General features: G+C 33.3%; 1 protein-coding gene across 1 annotated transcript; it reads right to left on the minus strand.

Moving 5' to 3' along the window:
* Nucleotides 1-10,515: 10,515 nt before the first annotated feature.
* On the minus strand, nucleotides 10,516-11,475 carry LOC116422123 (olfactory receptor 52Z1-like). The gene has a single exon (XM_031957277.1). The coding sequence runs from the start codon at nucleotides 11,473-11,475 to the stop codon at nucleotides 10,516-10,518; it is 960 nt and encodes a 319-aa protein (XP_031813137.1).
* Between the last annotated feature and the right edge of the window lie 7,578 nt (nucleotides 11,476-19,053).

Raw genomic sequence — 19,053 nt, forward strand, 5'->3', positions numbered from 1 at the left:
ATGACTGTTTATTTTTTCTTTGCTTATTCTTTTGTTCTCCACTGTGCCCTTTTTACTTTATTCTTTGTTCCCTTCATCCTCCCCCCACTTCTTCCAAGCAGGATACAGTTAACCAAAAATATATTTGTGCATATAATTTTGTTTACATATATATATATATATATATATATATATACATATATATACATCTGCATAAATTGCCATACACACACATATATATATATACACACACATACACCTAAATGCACATGTACACACACAAACATATACACATTCATACATACCAAAACATGCACCTAAAATGATAATATGATTGATATATAATGTAGATTTCTCTCTTGATTGAATCTTTAAGTTTGACTTTGTCTTAGATCAATGATTAATATCCCAACATTTTTTTCCTAATAAAGTCTACCTTATCCTTGTTATTGAGTTTGAGTATATCTCTTTTCCTATCCTAGCTGACTCTTTTACTTTGACTCTACTCTTTAAGTTGCTTTGCTTTTGTTTAACTTCTGTTCCACAACCATGAATCCCTCCCTTATTTTCTCCTTCCACTCTTTCCTTTTGTCTTTATCCCATAACCATTAATCAATATACTCTTCTATTCCCTACCTTATCCTATTCCCTCCCCCTTTAATTCTTTATGTATTTTGGAGGGCGCTAGACCTTTTATAATATACACACATATGTATGTGTATTAATGTTTATTAATATATGGATGTATTCTTTATTTATCCCATTTCCAAAGTGAGTAGGTTTTCAGAACTACCAGCCCTTTTCCCTATCTAATATCTCTATCAGTTCTTCCTCTCCACCTCATCCATATAGCATAATTATTATTTTACCTTTTCTTACATGATTTTGCTTTTGAATCAGATCATACTCAGCTCTGCCCCATTTTTTTTCTTCTAGACTACCCAATTACTACTTTCAATTTTAGACATATGGTTTACATTTCCACATATAAAATAGTTTGTCATTTTTAGTCCTTGAAATTAGTCTTTGATGTTGACTCATATATTAAATTTTCTATTGAGTTTAAGTTGGGTTGAGACAAAATCTGAGTTCGTTGAATATTATTTTTCCTCATTCAAAATTATGATTAATTTTTCCAGTTATATTTTAGTCACATACTTTGCTCTTTTAATTATCAATACATGATATTACAGGACTGACAGTCATTTATTGTAGCTGCTGATAAATCATGTCTAATTCTTATTGTAAATTCAACATATTTCAATTTTTTTATGTTTGTTTTGTTTACTTGTTTCTTATGGAATTTTGTTTGACATGGACCTTTGTATTTTCCTTGTAGGATCTCTTTGAGGTGATAATTGGTGAGGGTTTTTTTGTTGTTGTTGTTTCTACTTTCTTTTCTTATTCTATTACTTCAGGACAATTTTCTTTGATAATTATTTTTGTACTATTTTGTCAAGGTTCTTTTTTTTTTTTTTTTTTTTTTGGTTTCAGCTTTCAGGTAGTCAATTATTATTCTGTTTCCTCTTCTTAAATTGTTATTGTTCTCCAAATCTATTGTTTTCTTATGTTTCACATTTTCTTTTATATTTTTCATTCTTTATATTTTTTGCTATTTTATGGTCTCTTATAGCTTCACTGGCTTCCTCTTCCCAATTCTAATTTTTAAGAATTGTTTTCTCCTTTAAGATTCTGGGTCTCCTTTCCTGGTTGGTTGACTTTCTTATAAATTTCTCAAATGTTTCTCTTTTTAAGTTTTCCTTCAATTTCTCTCATTTGGTTTTAAAGTCTTTATTGAGTTCTTCTATAAATTCTTTCTGCACAAGTAGACATTTAATGCTATTCTTTGAGTAGGAGTAGCTTTTTTTTTTTAAAATTCAACTTCCTCCACTGAAGATGAAACCCACCCTCCTCCATCTTTAGTCAGTTTCTATGATGGGGTTCTTTCTTGTTTCTTTGCTCATTTTTTTTTAAATTAGAACTTATCAGGGTAGCCACCTTTAATCCTGGGTGATGGATGGGAGGAGGAAAATTGTGCCTCTGGGTTGACTTCAGTTCTTTTCTCTGGCCTGGAACTTCATACCAAGAACTTCACCTTCCTTTAAGGGTCCAAAATCAGCAGGCTCCTTTTCCTACTGCTTATGCATGTGATTATGTATTCTGGTTCCTTTTTGCCCAGAGCCACATCTCAGCAGCACCTGGGGCCTGGCATTCCTAATCAGCCAGGTTTCCCTCAATCTTCCATACTCAAACCCCATGAAGTTCTGTGGTGAAAGTTCCTTAGGACAGTTAGGACTATAGATAACTCTTGTCCAGCTAGCCCCAGGACTCCCGATTTGCTATTTCTGTAGAACTAGTCTTGAGGTGTTACACTTCCTAGTGGTTAAAATTTGGTCCTGGGTTTTATTTTGATTAGTTGTCCCAGGCCTTCAGTATTATTTGTTTTCTTTGGTCTATGTCAACTCTGAGACACTATTTTGTTTTGTTTATTGGGGAAATATGGAAGCTTGGAATTTCTGACCTTCATCACCATCTTCCCAGAATCCTCCCATTTCACTCATTTAAAGGGTCCTTTTCTTTAGCTGTTCAGCTCTCCCTCCAAATATTTTTGATGCTCCTTTCTTGTTCTAAACTCTCAGAGACTGAGGATTTGTTTTATCTTGAGAATTCTTTAAGAATGGTAAATGATGCCTAAAACTACCTTTAAGTTATGCACTGACCCTCAATGAAGGAATTAAATAGTATCATTTGAACTCTGTAGTTGTTATGGCAATATTCCTTATACTGTATTTGCCAAAGGGATTATAATCAAATGGTAGTGTGTTAAGAAATATTCTAAGTCTTGGAGGAAGAAAGATCTGAAATAGAGATTTCTTCTTACTTTTGTGGTTATTGGATTGTTATTGCTGTTCAATAGGGTGAAAATATTGCATCTTGTCATATTCCTTTTGCAAACTCAAGACAATCAACTGTTTCATATTCAGTTATCAAAGAGGACCAAAATGACATCACTATACCAGAGTCAAGTCAGTATGTCTGACTGTGACTTATCAGACCAATACTAGCTTGGAATACTCTGCCACGAGGGACAAATAATCCCTATGAACATTTAGAATGGATTCTCTAACTTTACTCATCTCAGAAGTTTCTTCGGAGTGAATTCAATTCTGCTTTGCTCATACAATATAGCACCTTCTTTGATGAGGACACGCTATACTGAGTGGTCTTGTGCCAGTATCTCCCATGTCATATGATCACTTTAACAGTTCTTAAGAGAGACCTTGAGAGTGATTACATATCATTTTTTCTAACCACCTTGTGAGCACTTGCTCTGTATGAGTTCTCCATAAAATAAATCTTTTTGTCAAGTGTACATCTGGCAATGTGTGGTATCCTATCCATGAAAAATATTCACATTCAACAAAAAGTGTTGGTGCTGAGGCAAAAGACTACCAGAAGAATTGGTATCAACAGATCAGAGCTCTTCTCTGAGAAGGAGCAGTTAGTTGATGACTTGAAGGGTAAATAATTTGAACATTCTTTGTCATTGCTCTTTTTTAGAAATGGAATTTACATACTGATATTTTCCAATCTAGTATCCACAATTGAGTTTCCTAAATTTGCCGGCATATTGAGTGCAGTACTTTAATATCATGTTGTAGTATTTCAAATAGCTAGTCAGAATTCTACCGCATTCACTAACTTTAATTGTTAACAATGCTTCAAAATCTCATTTGACTTCTTTCTCTAGAATGTCAGCTCTAGAAAACTAACTATACTATCATGATTGTGATTACTGTCTACATTAAGATCTTTCTTATATAGTTCTTTTGTGTATTCTTGCCTCTTCTTCTATTGAATCCTTATAATTCTGTCTTTTATACCCATTTTGCATGAAACTTTCCCTTGATATCTTTAGTTTTCTTGAAGAGATCTTGCTTATCCTATTCTGTTGTTTTCTTCTATTTCTTTATATTGTTCCTTTAAGAAAACATTCTGGAATTTTCCATTCAACTGAGTAATTCCCTTTCTCGTTTCCCTTTCACTTTCCTTCTTTTCTCAACTATTTGCAAAGCTTCATTTGACAGTCATTTTGTTTTCTTTCTCTTCTTTTTTCTGGTGCACATATTTTTGTTGCTCTCTCCTGTATAATATTGCAAACCTTTGTCCATAGTTCTTAAAGCACTCTGTCTACCAGATCTAATCCCTTCAATATATTTATCATCTCCACTTCATATTTATAAGAAATGTTATTAAAGTTATACCTATAGCATCTGATGATTTTCCCTTCAACTTCAGTCTGAATTTTGCAATATTGATTATGATTGCTACTCCATTTCTCCTAAGGAATTCTTGCCTACAGTTATTGATTTATTTGCCTGAATTAAACTCACCCTTTCTTTCCATTAAGTTTACTGATACTTAAGATGCTGATATTTAAACTTTCCATTTCCTGTTTTAACACATTTATCTTACCTTGATTCATAGATCTTATCTTCCAGGTCTCTATATGATACTGATCTTTTACAGCATCAGACTTTCATTTCATCAACAGTTATAACCACAGCTGAGCTTCCTTTTGATTTTGGCCCTGCCCCTTTATTAGTTCATAAGCTACTTGGATCTGTCCTTTGCTGTTGCCCTATGGTATATTGGACACTTTACAACCTGAAGGTCTCATCTTCCAGTGTCATACCTTTTATCATTTAATACTGTTCATGGGTTTTCTAGGTAAAAATACTGTAGAAAATTGCCCTTTCTTTCTCCAGTGAATCAGAACTATTTGTCTGAACTCTGTTTTGTCTGCTATGAATAACCCTGGAGAGCATAACTCACAGTTTCATTGAGCTACACAAAGCCCTCCTCCACAACACCAGCAGGTGGGGTGGGGTTATGAGAAGGACCTACCATAATTTTATTTTTTACCATCTTTATTACCATAAAGAAAATCTGAAAGGAGGAGGAGAGCACTATCAACAGAAAGGATCAGAGAGAATGTGATAGTTGAGCTGAGTTTTGAAGGAAAAGTGGAAGGAAAAGGAGTAGAGAGAAAATAGATAAGAGTTATTCTTTTTCATAAAGTAGAAATTTGGACCAGATTCCTTCTAGGATGTTTTCCAATACTGAGAACAATTAAGGAACTCTATGCTAGGCAAATTCTCAGTAATTTTAACCCCACCTATTTTGAAGTTGGTAAAGACTAATTCTCACATAGAGCTCATAAACTGATTTCACCAGCACTGCTAAGCAAAGGCAGGCAGGATATGGTAATATTAAAAGAGGAAGAACTATATAAAATTTATAAAGAAGATGGCTCTGAACATTATGGAAATGCAAAAAAAAAAAAAGATGAGAAGGAAGTCAGTCATAGTAGTAAGAACTACAATTGTCATTAAAAGACTTGGGTACGTTTCTTTGTAGCAGGATGATTTGGAACAAATAATTTTTCAGTTCTATTAAGTGTAAAGAATTTGGACTAAGTTGTTCTCTAAAATTCTTTTCAATCCTAACATTCTATGATTCTGTAAATTAATGACATTCTTTTTCCTTAGAAGGTTTACTGTCAGTCTGAGGAGATAGAACATAAATACTGATTTAAAGACTTTCATAAAATATCAAACAATATAATTCAAATAAGATTCTAAAGTATGTAAGACAACTTTCTTACATACTTATATAAAAGATAGAAGACTTTTTTACAAATAAAAATTTATTTTAAAAATACAAGTCATTACCAGTCGTAGAGTCAGGCAGACCTGAGTTCATATATGGCCTCAGATGCTTACTGGCTGTGTGACTCTGGGTGAGTTACTTAACTCTGATTACCTCCAAAAATTGCATTAACAATGATTATGACAACAATAATAACAACAAAATAAATGTCACAGTCCCAAATCGGAAAAATAAGTGATGATAATTTGTTAGATGACACAATACTTTATTTTTTATTTTATTTAATAGTCTTTTATTTACAGGTTATATGCATGGGTAACTTTACAGCATTAACAATTGTCAAACCTCTTGTTCAATTTTTCACCTCTTACCCCCATCCCCTCCCCAGATGGCAGGATGACCAGTAGATGTTAAATATATTAAAATATAAATTAGATACACAATAAGTATAAGTTATTTTGCTGTACAAAAAGAATCAGACTCTGAAATATTGTACAATTAGCTTGTGAAGGAAATCACAAATGCAGGTCAGCATAAATATAGGGATTGGGAGTTCAATGTAATGGGTTTTAGTCATCACACAGAGTTCTTTCTCTAGGCATAGCTGGTTCAGTTCATTACTGCTCCATTGGAAATGCTTTGGTTGATCTTGCTGAGGATGGCCAGGTCCATCAGAACTGGTCATCATATAGTATTGTTTTGAAGTATATAATGATCTCCTGGTCTTGCTCATTTCACTCAGCATCAGTTCGTGTAAGTCTCTCAGGCCTTTCTGAAATCATCCTGTTGGTCATTTCTTACAGAACAATAATATTCCATAATATTCATATACCACAATTTATTCAGCCATTCTCAACTGATGGGCATCCATTCAGTTTCAGTTTCTAGCCACTACAAAGAGGGCTGCCAAAACATTCATGCACATACAGGTCCCTTTCGCTTCTTTATAATCTCTTTGGGATATAAGCCCAGTAGTAACACTGCTGGATCAAGGGTATGCACAGTTTGATAACTTTTTGAGCATAGTTCAAACTACTCTCCAGAATGGTTGGATTCGTTCACAGCTCCACCAACAATGCATCAATGTCCCAGTTTTCCCACATCCTCTCAACAATCAGACCAAGGGGAATCCATTACTGTCAGAGGATCTCTAAATCCTCATTTCTCACACTTCAACAGTATCATCCTTAATACCACTAGCAGCAACTGCTGGCCAATTGCAGGTAAATTTAGGCAATCTGAGAAGCACACTTCAGGCCAATAACCCTACTTCCAGTCTGATCTCTTGAGCCATTTTTCAAGGAAACAACCACCATGAAGATGCAACTTAGCATCGCTGTCTGTGATAGCTACTGAAAACCTATAAAAGAAAGGTTTCAGCACTAACATCCATGGGACTACCCAATGATTTAATATCAGAAACAAGTGGGGTTTTCTTACAGCTCATACTTGTAAATGTAACTCTGGATATTTGCACACCTGCATCCTAGGTTTGAATATGAGTTCCTTAAGAGCAGGTACTATCTCTGCTTTTCAATTTGTATCCCTAACAGTTTACATAACTTTTCCATATAGTAAGTGCTTAATAAATCCTTTTGTATTCATCCATCTATTTATTCATAATTCTTACTATAAGATCAATATGCAAACTTAATACTAACTGTAGTACTTTCTTGTAAACTTTCATTGAAGAAGCAGATAGATAGATAGACATATTTATATGTCTGTAGATAGATAGATGCACTTCACTCTAAACCTCTTTTATCTGATCTCTGCTTCCTGTGATGCCATAATTTTAAATCATATTAAGTTTACAGACTGTTTCTTTATTCTTATTATATAACTTTTACATCATTTATGTATTCTTTTTATTTAACATCTGTTTTGAATGAACATCACTTCCACATGAAACCATTCTTTGTAACAAAGATAAAATTTTTTAAAAAGGTAAAGAATAAAAGCAAAATTAATCAACCCATTAAGAGGCTGTGATAATATATTTCAAATTTCATACTCATAAACCACCATCTCTGTTATGATTGGATAAATCTCAGTTTCTCAAAGGCCTTTTCTTTTAATATTATCTTGTTTTTATTCCTTGTGTGCCTATATGTATCTGTTTATTTATGTGTTTTCTTTCACAATAGAATGTAGATTTCTTGAAATCAAGGACTGTTTTGTCCTTTTTGAAGCCCCATCACTTATCACAATACCTCAGACATCATCATATAACAAATGTTTGTTCACTAAGTTATCAACTCTTCTCCAAAACTGAGCTTTGTGATCTTCACATTTTAATGCAGCTGTATACCAATCAGTTCTTAATCCTGGGTAAATTGCAAAACATTGGGTAAGGAGCCAATTTTTAGGTTGATGTTGTTTAACTTCAAATATTCAGAAAATATTCTGGAATTATTTTACAGACCTAGAAAAAAAATAATGACAAAGTTCATCCGGAATACCAAAAGGTCAAGAATTTCAAGGAATTAGTGAAAAAATGCTAATGACAGTGGCCTAATTGTGCCAGACCTAAAACTATATTATAAAGCAGTGGTTATCAAAACCATTTGGTACTGGTAACAATGAGAGTAATTGATCAGTGGAATAGGTTAGGTTTGTGGGACAAATAGTCAATAACAATAGCAGTCTAGTGTTTGACAAACCCAAGACCCCAACTTTGGGGATAAGAACTCACTATTTGACAAAAACTACTGGGAAAATTGGAAACTAGTATGGAAGAACTAGGCATTGACTCACACCTTACACTATATACCAAGGTGAGGTCAAAATGGATTCATGATTTTGACATAACAATATTATATGCAAATTAGAAGAATAAAGGATAGTTTACTCTCAGATCTGTGGCGAAGGATGGAATTTGTGGCCAAAGAAGAACTGGAGTTCATTACTACACAAAATTGATAATTTTGATTATATTAAGTTCAAAAGTTTTTGTACAAACAAAACTAATGCAGACAAGATTAGAAAGGAAGCAATAAATTGGGAAAACCTTTTTTACATAAGAGTTCTGATAAAGGCTTATTTCTAAAATATACAGAGAATTGACTCAAATTTATAAGAATTCAAGCCATTCTCCAATTGCTAAATAAATGATCAAAGGATATGAACAGACAATTTTCAGTTGAAGAAATTGAAACTATTTCCAGTCATATGAAAAGGTCCTCTAAATCTGCTCTAAAGATCAGAACAATGCAAGTTAAGACAACTCTGAGGTACTACTACACATCTTTCAGATTGGCTAAGATGATAGGAAAGTATAATGAATGATGAATGTTGGAGAGGGTGTGGGAAAACTGGAATGCTAATACTTTGTTGGTGGAGTTGTAAATGGATCCAACCAATCTGGAGAGCAATTTGAAACTATGCTCAAAAATCTGTGCATACCGTTTGATCCAACAGTGTTTCTATGGGGATATATCCCAAAGAGATCTTAAAGGAGGAAAGGGACTCACATGTGCAAAAATGTTTGTGTCAGCCCTTTTGTAGTTCCAAGAAACTGGAACTCAAGTGGCTGTCCACCAGTTGGAGAATGGCTAAATAAATTATGGTATATGAATGTTATGGAATATTATTGTTCTATAAGAAGTGATCAGCAGGATGATTTTAGAGAGGCCTGGAGAGAGTTACATGAACTGATACTAAGTGAAATAAGCAGAACAAGATTTCATTGTACACAGCAATGGCAGGATTATAAGATGATCAGTTCTGATGGATGTGGCTCTTCTTAGGCTAATTCAATGATCTTGTAATGATGAGAGCCATCTATACCAGAGAGAGGACTGTGGGAACTGAATGACATTATAGCATTTTCACTTCTTTTGTTATTGTTTGCTTAAATTTTGTTTTCTTTCTCACTTTTTTCTTTTTGATCTGATTCTTCTTGTGCAGCAAGATAATTGTATAAATAGGTATACCTATATTGGATTTACATATATATTTTACCATATTTGACATATATTAGATTATTTGCATCTAAAGAGGAGGTGGGCAGAAGGGAGGAAATTGGAACACAAAATTTTGCAAGGATCAATGATGGAAAATTATCCTTGCATATGTTTTGAAAATAAAAAGCTTCAATAAAATGGAATTAAATTAAAATCCCTCTTTGGAAAAAAATAAAAATATTTTCTAAAAAAAGATTCTGGAAAATGCATGGATTTCTAATAAACTTACTTATCTTCCAACCCTCTACAATCTTAGAATATTCACAAATGTACTAATGAGATTTTGTTTATACATATTATTTCATTTCTATAGGAAATTATTTGAAGATCAACTACTGCTCTGCAGTTTATAGTTTTGAAGAACTTCTTGTAGCATTAAGAAATTAAGTGACTTGCTGGAATTGGAATTTGAGTCAGATCTACCTGACTCAAAGTGATTCACAATTCATTACATATGCTAACTTTCACCAATTGAAATAGGAAAAGTAAAACTCAAATTAATTTATTTTTCTCTACTTGAGAAAAGATGTAATTGGGGATAAGCTGGAGCCCACTTTAATCAACTAGAACCAAGTATTAAATTTTCATTGTGAGCATTTATAGCTGAGATATTAAAACTTTTTCTAAAAGAACTTGATTTGCTGTTTCTCTGATTGTAAGAAAGTCATGGAGATTATATTAATAACTCAGATTAAACTTTAAAATGTAATGTCTTTCCCCCACAGAAAATCAGCTGTTAAACATTTAACAGCACAATACTGTTCATAATAGAGGAGCCTGAAACAATTTGTTGATATTTTATAGATTTTATTTATTTAGTCTCTTCCTCTCTCCACTTTACCACTAGCTCAAACTTTTCTGTCAGGCATAGCTAGTATCAAAATCTTTTCATTATATTTTAACAACATGTCCTAGTGGCGGAGAAAACCTGAATTGCCCTGTCCTGAATCTGCTTTGTCTTTACTCCATAAATGATGGGGTTGAGCATGGGAGGTACCACCACATAGAGGTTGGCCACTAAAATATGGATGTGCCGGGGAATGGTATGGCCTCCAAAGCGGTGAGCAAAGAAAGAAAAGAAGGCTGGAGTATAGAACATGAGAATCACACAGATATGGGAACCACAGGTGTTAAGAGCCTTGAGTCTGGCAGACCAGGAAGGTATGTTGAAAACAGCATGAAGGATCAATGAATAGGAAATAATGATGAGCAGAACATCCAAACCTGTGGACACCAAGGCTATAGTTAAGCCATAGATAATATTGATTTTGATGTCGTCACAGGCTAACCTAGCTATGCCCATGTGTTCACAGTAGGAATGGCGAATGATATTTTGTCCACAATAAGTAAGCCGATACACCAGAAAGATGAAAGGGAAGCAGATTAGAAAACCTCTAACCACAGCTGCTACCCCAATCTTTCCAATGACTGAGGGAGTCAGTATGGTAGTATATCTCAATGGGTAACAGATAGCCACATAGCGATCAAATGCCATAGCCAACAGAATGGCTGATTCTGCTGCAAAGATGCAGTGAATGAAGAACATTTGAGCCACACAACTACCAAACGAGATAGCTCCATAGTGGAACCAGAAAATGGACAGCATTTTGGGTGCTGTAGTTGTGGAGAGCAGGATATCTGCCAGGGCCAGCATAGAGAGGAACAAGTACATTGGCTCATGTAGGCAGCGTTCAGTGATAATAAGGAAGATTAAGAAGCTGTTGCCAATGATGGCTGTAAAGTACATTAAACAAATGGGAATGGAAATCCAGGTATGTGAGTCCTCCAGTCCTGGAATACCAATTAAAATGTACCTGATGTCTTGGAAGTTGGTGTCATTTCCTGGAGAGGACACCATATTCAACCATCTCCTTTAGACTTTGCCACCACAATGAAATAAAATAAGATTTATGACTCAATGCTGTATGGAGTACATGGTTGATTGATTCCTTCTTGGGGAGGATAGTAGATTCTTGTTGCATGCCTTACTATTTTAGAAGAAGAGAAAAAGGTATTAATCTGGATGTTATCTTTTATTTTTTCAATTAAACATTATTTTTTCTTTTATTTTTGTTTTTAAATAAAAATTCACCAATTACATATAAAAATAATTTCAATATTCATTTTTTAAAGTTTTGAGCTCCAAATTCTATAACTCTCCTCTCCTTGAGATGGTAAGCAATCTGATATAGCTTATGTATGTGTAATCATGTAACACATTTCCATAATAATCATTTTGTGAAAGAAAACTTAAAAAGGAAGAAAAGACAGAAGGAGGAAACGAAGGAAGGAAGGAAGGAAAGAAGGAAGGAAGGAAGGAAGGAAGGAAGGAAGGAAGGAAGGAAGGAAGGAAGGAAAGAAAAAATGCGTTGTTGTATATTCAGTCACATGTTTCTCCTTCCTTACAATGGATACTTGTGGCTATCAAAGTAAATATTCAACTGTGATTGTAAATTACCTAAAAGAGAAGCTACCAATTGACCAGAAAATCTTCTATCCTTTACCTAGTAGTGCCATTCCTCTGTTCAAAACCATTTCCCTGACTCTCAAATTATGTCATTGAATCCAAGTAGGATTTTAATAAGAATCTCTCTTTTAACATTCAATAGGTCACGATCCAGCCAATTTTTTCATACATGTTAAGCTGAGCTAAGTAAATGAGGTTTGTTATTTGGAATTCAAGGAATCTTGAGGGCATTGGCAAATCATTGAGGAGTGTTAAGAAAATAACACAAAACTAACAGTCAATTCAAAGACTGATTTCAATTAATAAGTTCTTTCAAAATTCAAGAAAATTCTAGCAAGAAAATTAATAGATTATTCTTATGTCATTAAGTAGAATTTTTAGAATTTCAAAGAAAGATAGAATTGTTAACTTGAAGTCAGAAAACACGAGTTCACAAAAATCTGTAGGACTCAGTTTTTCCATCCATAAAATGATAAGATTGTATTAGATGAATTCAAAATGCTCTTTGAGATCTAAAGCTATGGTTAAATAAACTGGAACCACTGAAGATTATAGAGATGATGTGATGCAATCAACTTGAATAGGAATCCTCTCTACAAGCAAGGGATAATTTACATGTCAGATTTTTGGAGAAGGGACAAGTTAACAAAACAGATTATCAAGAATGAGAAAATAGAATAGAATATGAAACATGTTACAAGAAAAACAATACATCTGGAGAACAGATCAATAAGAGAAATATAAGCATATTTGAACTGCCAGAAAAGTTGTGACCAAAAAGAGAACCTTGATGCAATAATGAAGGAAATAATCCAAGAAAATTGTCCTGAAGTGATAGAACATGGTGGGAAAGTAGAAATAGAAAAAACAAAAAAACAAAACAAAACAAAAAAAAAACCTCAAAGAGATCCTTTGTTAAAAAACACACAGAGATATTATTGTCAAATCTTGAAAACTCCAGATGAAAGAGAAAATTGTGCAAAAAACAAGAAAAAAAACTGGAGCTACAATTAGAATTATACAAGACTTATCAGCAGTTACAATAAAGACCACAGGTCCTGAAATCATATCTACTGACAATCAAAAGAACTAAACCTGTAGCCAAAAATATTGCAGATTTTGCAGATTGCAAAAAACTTGCAGATTTTCAGGACTTTCTATCAACTGAACCCAAATTTAACAGAAAACTTCTAATAGTCAATATCAAAATCAATTTTAAGATAGTCAATATGGACAAACTGGGTTTTTTTTTACATGAAAAATATATACTGTATGTTTGATTCACATCAACAATAGAGTAGCTCAAAAGAAAAATTAGCAGAGTTAAGGTAAAAATAGTAATTGTTATACAAATGAAATGCAGAGGAAGAATAGACACAGAGGCATTAGAGAGGGAAGAGGACTCATAATCTGAAAATCTATTCACATCTAGAATGGGTTCAGTAGGCAACACTACATATATACCATGAGGGATATAATAGCACCCTTCAAAATCTACAAAGAAATAAGAGGGGAGAGATGGGCAGATGGGGAAGCAAAGGATTAGAGAAGAAGACAAGGAAAGGATCCTTGAGTGGGGGGGAGTTAAGTAATAGCAAGGCAGGTTATGGAGCAGAATTGAGAAAGTCAGCAAGAATAGGAAAGATATTGTGTGTATGTGGGTATGTGTGTGTATGTATATATATATATATATATATATATATATCTACATCTGTGTACATTAATATCTTTTTTAACTATACTTTGCTTGGAGGTGGAGGTGGGGATGAAAGAGAGGAAAAGAATAAAGTAAATAAGGTTCACAACAGAGAACCAAATAACAATTTTTAAGTAAAGAAAAATGGACATTCATGAATATTTTTCTACTAATTCATAATCTTTCTCGAACTGGTAATTTGTTGTTATATATTTTGAATTCTCCCTGATGTTCTATTGGGCACATGATAATTTTCTCTTGTTTTGCTTTATTCTGTTTTGTATTTCTTTGCTGTTTTTCTTACTGATTTTTCAAATAAAATTAAAAAAAATCTTTGGAGAAGGAATGGATTTTTAGCCAAGGAAGAAGCAGAGAATCTTATGAAATGCAAAATGGATAATTTTGATTATCTAAACTCACTTAATTGTTAAAATGAATTATTATTAAATTAAAAATATTTTGCACAAAAAACTTAATGCAGCCAAAACTAGAAGGGAAGCTGAAATCTGGGAAATAATTTTAGAGCCAATGTCTCTGACAAAGGATTCATTTCTAAATATATAGAGAAGTGACTCAAATTTAATAATGTGGATCAAAACATAGTATTTTCACCTTTAAGGGTTTGTTTGCTTGCTTGCTTGGTTTCTCAAGTTTTTTTTCCTTTTGTTCTGATTTTTCTAGCACAATGTGACAAATATGGAAATATGTTTAAAATAATTGTACATATTTAATCTACAACAGATTTCTTGCTGTCTGGGGGAAATAAAGGACAGAGGGAGATAAGTTTGGAACATGTTAAAACTCTCTCTATATATATATATATATTTGGAAAAATAAAATACTATTGAAATATGAAAATAAAATTTAGAAAAAAGGGAATCTTCTCTACAAAGTACCAACATTGTGATCTTCCAGCCTTTGCTTAAATATCTTCCTGATGGAAAACTCAGTAATTCCACAAAATTACTCCATTACATTATTGAATAGTTCTAGTTGTTAGGAAGTTCCATTTTCTTTATTAGAAAACAAAATAAAATCTTTCTCTCAGTAACTTTTACCATTTGATCTTAGTTTTTTCATCTGTAGCCAAGATGACCAAATCTAAACTTTCATCATCATGACAGTCCTTCAGCTATTTGAATGCAATGGTCACATATCTCTTATGCTTTCTTTATACCTCATCATGGTACTAATTCCCCTTCCCCATTCTTATTGGCCTATTCTGGATCTGCTTGAGAGAAATCAATATTCTCTCTTATATTTAATAATTAACTATTGCATTAAGACCATAGTTTTTCCCTTATCTACCTTTTCATCCAGGAAACAACTAGTGTGGGAAATCTCTCTTGAAGATTTACCAAGATTAAGCTCTAATCTGATGGTAAAAGAAATTCCTTCTCATTATGTTTTCTCAGATAGACCTGGAGAAACGGGTAATTCTCCCTATTATCAAGATAGGTGATATGGAAAGATCTCCCTTTGATCAAGAATTGAGTGACCCAAGCCAGGTACTCCAAGCCTTCTCTCTCTCTCTCTCTCTCTCTCTCTCTCTCTCTCTCTCTCTCTCTCTCTCTCTCTCTCTCTCTGTCTCTCTCTCTCTCTCTCTCTCTCTCTCTCTCTCTCAGCTGAGGCAATTGGGATTAAGTGACTTTCCTAGAGTTACACAGCTAGAAAGTGTTAAGTGTCTGAGGTCAAATTTGAACTCAGGTTCTCCTGACTTCAGAGCTGTTGCTCTATCCACTCCCCCACTTAGCTGTCCATCAAGATCTTAACATAGCCCACACCTCTTAATATGTTAACCAATATTAATTGATTGCCACCTCTCAGGAACACCTCCTTTTCAAAAGACATATAAATAACCACCACAATTAGGGTGTTTGTTCTAAGAAAGATGGCCAAGTGATCATAATTTTATTAATAACCTGCTGGCATTATTAATAAAATTACTAACTTACCCAGAAACTATGTCTCTGAAACCTTATTAATCCATTCACAAAGCTTTTTATTTCCTTGCCCCTGTGCCCACCACCTTTCTGGAAGAGAAGTAAGGCAAGTGAATATAATCACACTGCCTTTTCTTTCTCATGTTTTGATGTGATGTACAATCAAATATGGGCTCACTGTGTCCTTGAAACATATGGTATTAAAGCAGAAAATAAATTTTACCTGCTATTTTCAGGTGTTGTACCGCTGTCACTATCCCTCATTTGGGTTCCTCCATTCCTAATAAGAGTCATTATGATTCCAGCCACAGATGTTCTGTAGGCCCTGATTTTCCTAGCTTTCCTGTTCCTTGTTGCTACCCTTCTCTCCCTATTTCTCTTCCCCTACCTGAAACAAATATATGACCCTTCCCCACACCTTTGCTGTTGAAGAACATTTCCCTAAAAACATAGCCTGCCTTACCTATGCCATGAATGCAGAGAAAGGCAAAGAAGTCAGTCAGGGAAGGAGACAAAAAAAAGTGAATGTTCATATTCCAAGATTTTTTTATAGTACCTACCACACTCTCCCTTAAGACCTCATTCAATCCTAAACTATCTTTTTTTTAATCCCTGTTCAAAATTGGCTCATGACAGCTGACTCCCATAGGTCTAAACCCATAAACATTTCCTATTTATTCTTTTCTTTCCTACATGTTCTGGTCCCAATGATAAACATTAACTTTAAACCATAGATTCTTATATTAAATAATCCTCCTCACAAATAAATATGTTCATAGGTAGGTGACCACAATAACAAAATTTTCATAGCTATGGTAGATGTGAACATACACTTGACATAGGATTAAAAGATCACACACACACACACACACACACACACAAACATATACATATCCCAATTAGAACTTGAAGTATGGGGTATCAAAGAATGGTAGTATGTGGCAAAATAGTTTTCAAATTTTCATGCCTGATTTTTAATCCCTTGCCATTTGCCTAATGAATCATGAACCACCATCAGTAGATATACACAGACCAAAATTTTTAGTTCTCTGACATAATTCTTCTTCCCTATACTTTGAGGAGCTCAGGAATTACCCAGACGTCTTGCAGCAACCCAGAAAAGTAATGACAAAAGGATCAAAGATAGTAAAATTTCCTATAGAGGATCGTGCCAAGTATCATTATTTGACTCTTTTGATTATAAAATCCCTCAAATATAATGTTAGCACTTAGTATTTTTACCATATATTGTTCAAAAAAGAAAAATATTCATCCATCCAGATGTTTCCAAAGATCATATCCAAAAATGGAAACAAATTAAATAATTTTATAATATTGAGTAACATCCCTGATTAAAAAAAATTCCCTTAAAAGACCTATAATTTGAGCCTCAAGAATATCTGTGTAATACTGGCTAGATCACTTACATGCTCTGAGCCTCATTTCTAAATTAAGAGTAATATTTAAGTAAGCTACATTGCAGTATAGTTATGAAGAATCTCATCTTTAAATTTCTCTATGTTACCATTTTGAGGCTACACAAAAACCTCTGTTGCTATTTTGTCTTTTAAATATTCTCTAATGTCCCCATTTAATAATTACTTCTTCCTTTTGTACTCTTTCTTTTTTTACTTTATTTCTAATTGCGTATAATTGTCCCATTCTAGGAAAAGTTATAAGTGTATAAAATAACCTTTAAGTTATCTGTGTAAAGCTGACTTTTAAGGGACTCATCATTTGTCAAGCCACATCTACTTCATTGATACTTCACTTGTCTGGTACATAGTACTTCTATTAGTTCTAAGAGAAAGAATTATTGATGTTAAATCTTACTAATTGCTAAAACTATGGAATACTAAGAAGTATAAAAGGATGGGTAACACACTAAATCTTCAATAATTTGCATGTAAAGAATAAAGAGATTTTAGATTGATTATTTGAGAAATACAGAACCTGCCACTATTGTATGATTGTGAAATAAATATATTTTTCCTGTTATAGAAAGAAAATAAAAATATATTCACTAACCACAAACTAAACAGAATCATTCCCAGATAGGATGCAGAAGCTCAACATAACAATAAGAACAATGAAAGAATGGTTTCACAAATTCATTAAAGAATCTCTGGGTTTCTCTGTGTGTCTCCTTGTTTCTATTCTCCTTACTAGGCAGACTACTTGGCTAATTAGAGTCTCTAATTCTAATGCTTTTGTTCAGAAAAAAATGATGAAAGATAACATATTCTTTTCTACTATGAATGATTGTGATGAGCAAGAAGAAATGAAGACTAAAGTCTGCCCTCTATTATGATTTTCTATTGATAAAAAGAATTTAAGACAATAGATAATTTTTTGCATTGTCACATGGGATTACAAATAATGGCAAAGAAGCATCCTGAAAAGGATCAGATTTAGAAATATTTTAGCGAACTTTAGAATGCTGTTTCATAAAAATGCAGTGATATTTCATGTGCAACAGGCATAAGCTCAGCTTGAGGCTAGAAGGTCTAGATACTATGGTTGCTGTTGAGATGTTGGAAGAAGAGAACAGAGAAATAGCAGGGAATCAGAGAAGATACTAAGTGGATTTATAAGTGCCCAATGAGTTGTTAGAAAAGCCAAGTGTGTATTAACTAAGTTGAACAGTGGAAGTATCAGTTTGAAAACAAAACAAAACAAAACAAAAGAACAACCTATTCATCAAAGAATTTAAATGAACAGATCCTGAAACAAAAAGAAAATTTTGAAGTTTAGAGTTCCAGGGTTAAGAATTGTCTCAGATGAATGGATTTTCTTCCTTTATGTGTATTTGTGTTAATTTTCTGTATGTGACTATCTTCCTTTCAAATACTGAGTGTATTGCATTATATATATGGATATATAGATATATATGTGTGTGTGCCTGTGTGTGTATGTACACGTGTGTTTGTGTGTGTATAACCCTTGTGTTAATCTTATTAAACTAGCTTTGTTATTATTCGTACTGCTTTTATCTTATATTTAAATAAATGATTGTGATTGTATTATAATGTGCTCAAACTTTCTGTTCTCCTGACCAACAAGGTAGAAGATAAGATATTTTGTCCAGTCCCTACAAACTTTCAATAATTCCTCAGAAAAAGAATTAAAATAAAAAAGCAAAGTAATTTCAGTTGTCTCCAAGAGTCAAGAATTTAAGAAGTCTAATAGGTAACAATATGGTGAATAATGAAAAAAGAAAAATAATTCCTTGCCTCTGGGAAAATATTCAGCATTCCTTTGCTCTAACAGATTATTAAAAAAAAAAAAAAGTTGGAGAAAGAGAAGAACCAAGAGTTAAAACAAACAAAT

Source organism: Sarcophilus harrisii, chromosome 3 (assembly GCF_902635505.1).
Source record: "Sarcophilus harrisii chromosome 3, mSarHar1.11, whole genome shotgun sequence".
Taxonomy (NCBI): domain Eukaryota; kingdom Metazoa; phylum Chordata; class Mammalia; order Dasyuromorphia; family Dasyuridae; genus Sarcophilus; species Sarcophilus harrisii.

Excerpts from the sequence above, each read along its gene's own strand:
- LOC116422123 (XM_031957277.1), bottom strand. The coding sequence starts at position 11,475 with ATGGTGTCCTCTCCAGGAAATGACACCAACTTCCAAGACATCAGGTAC.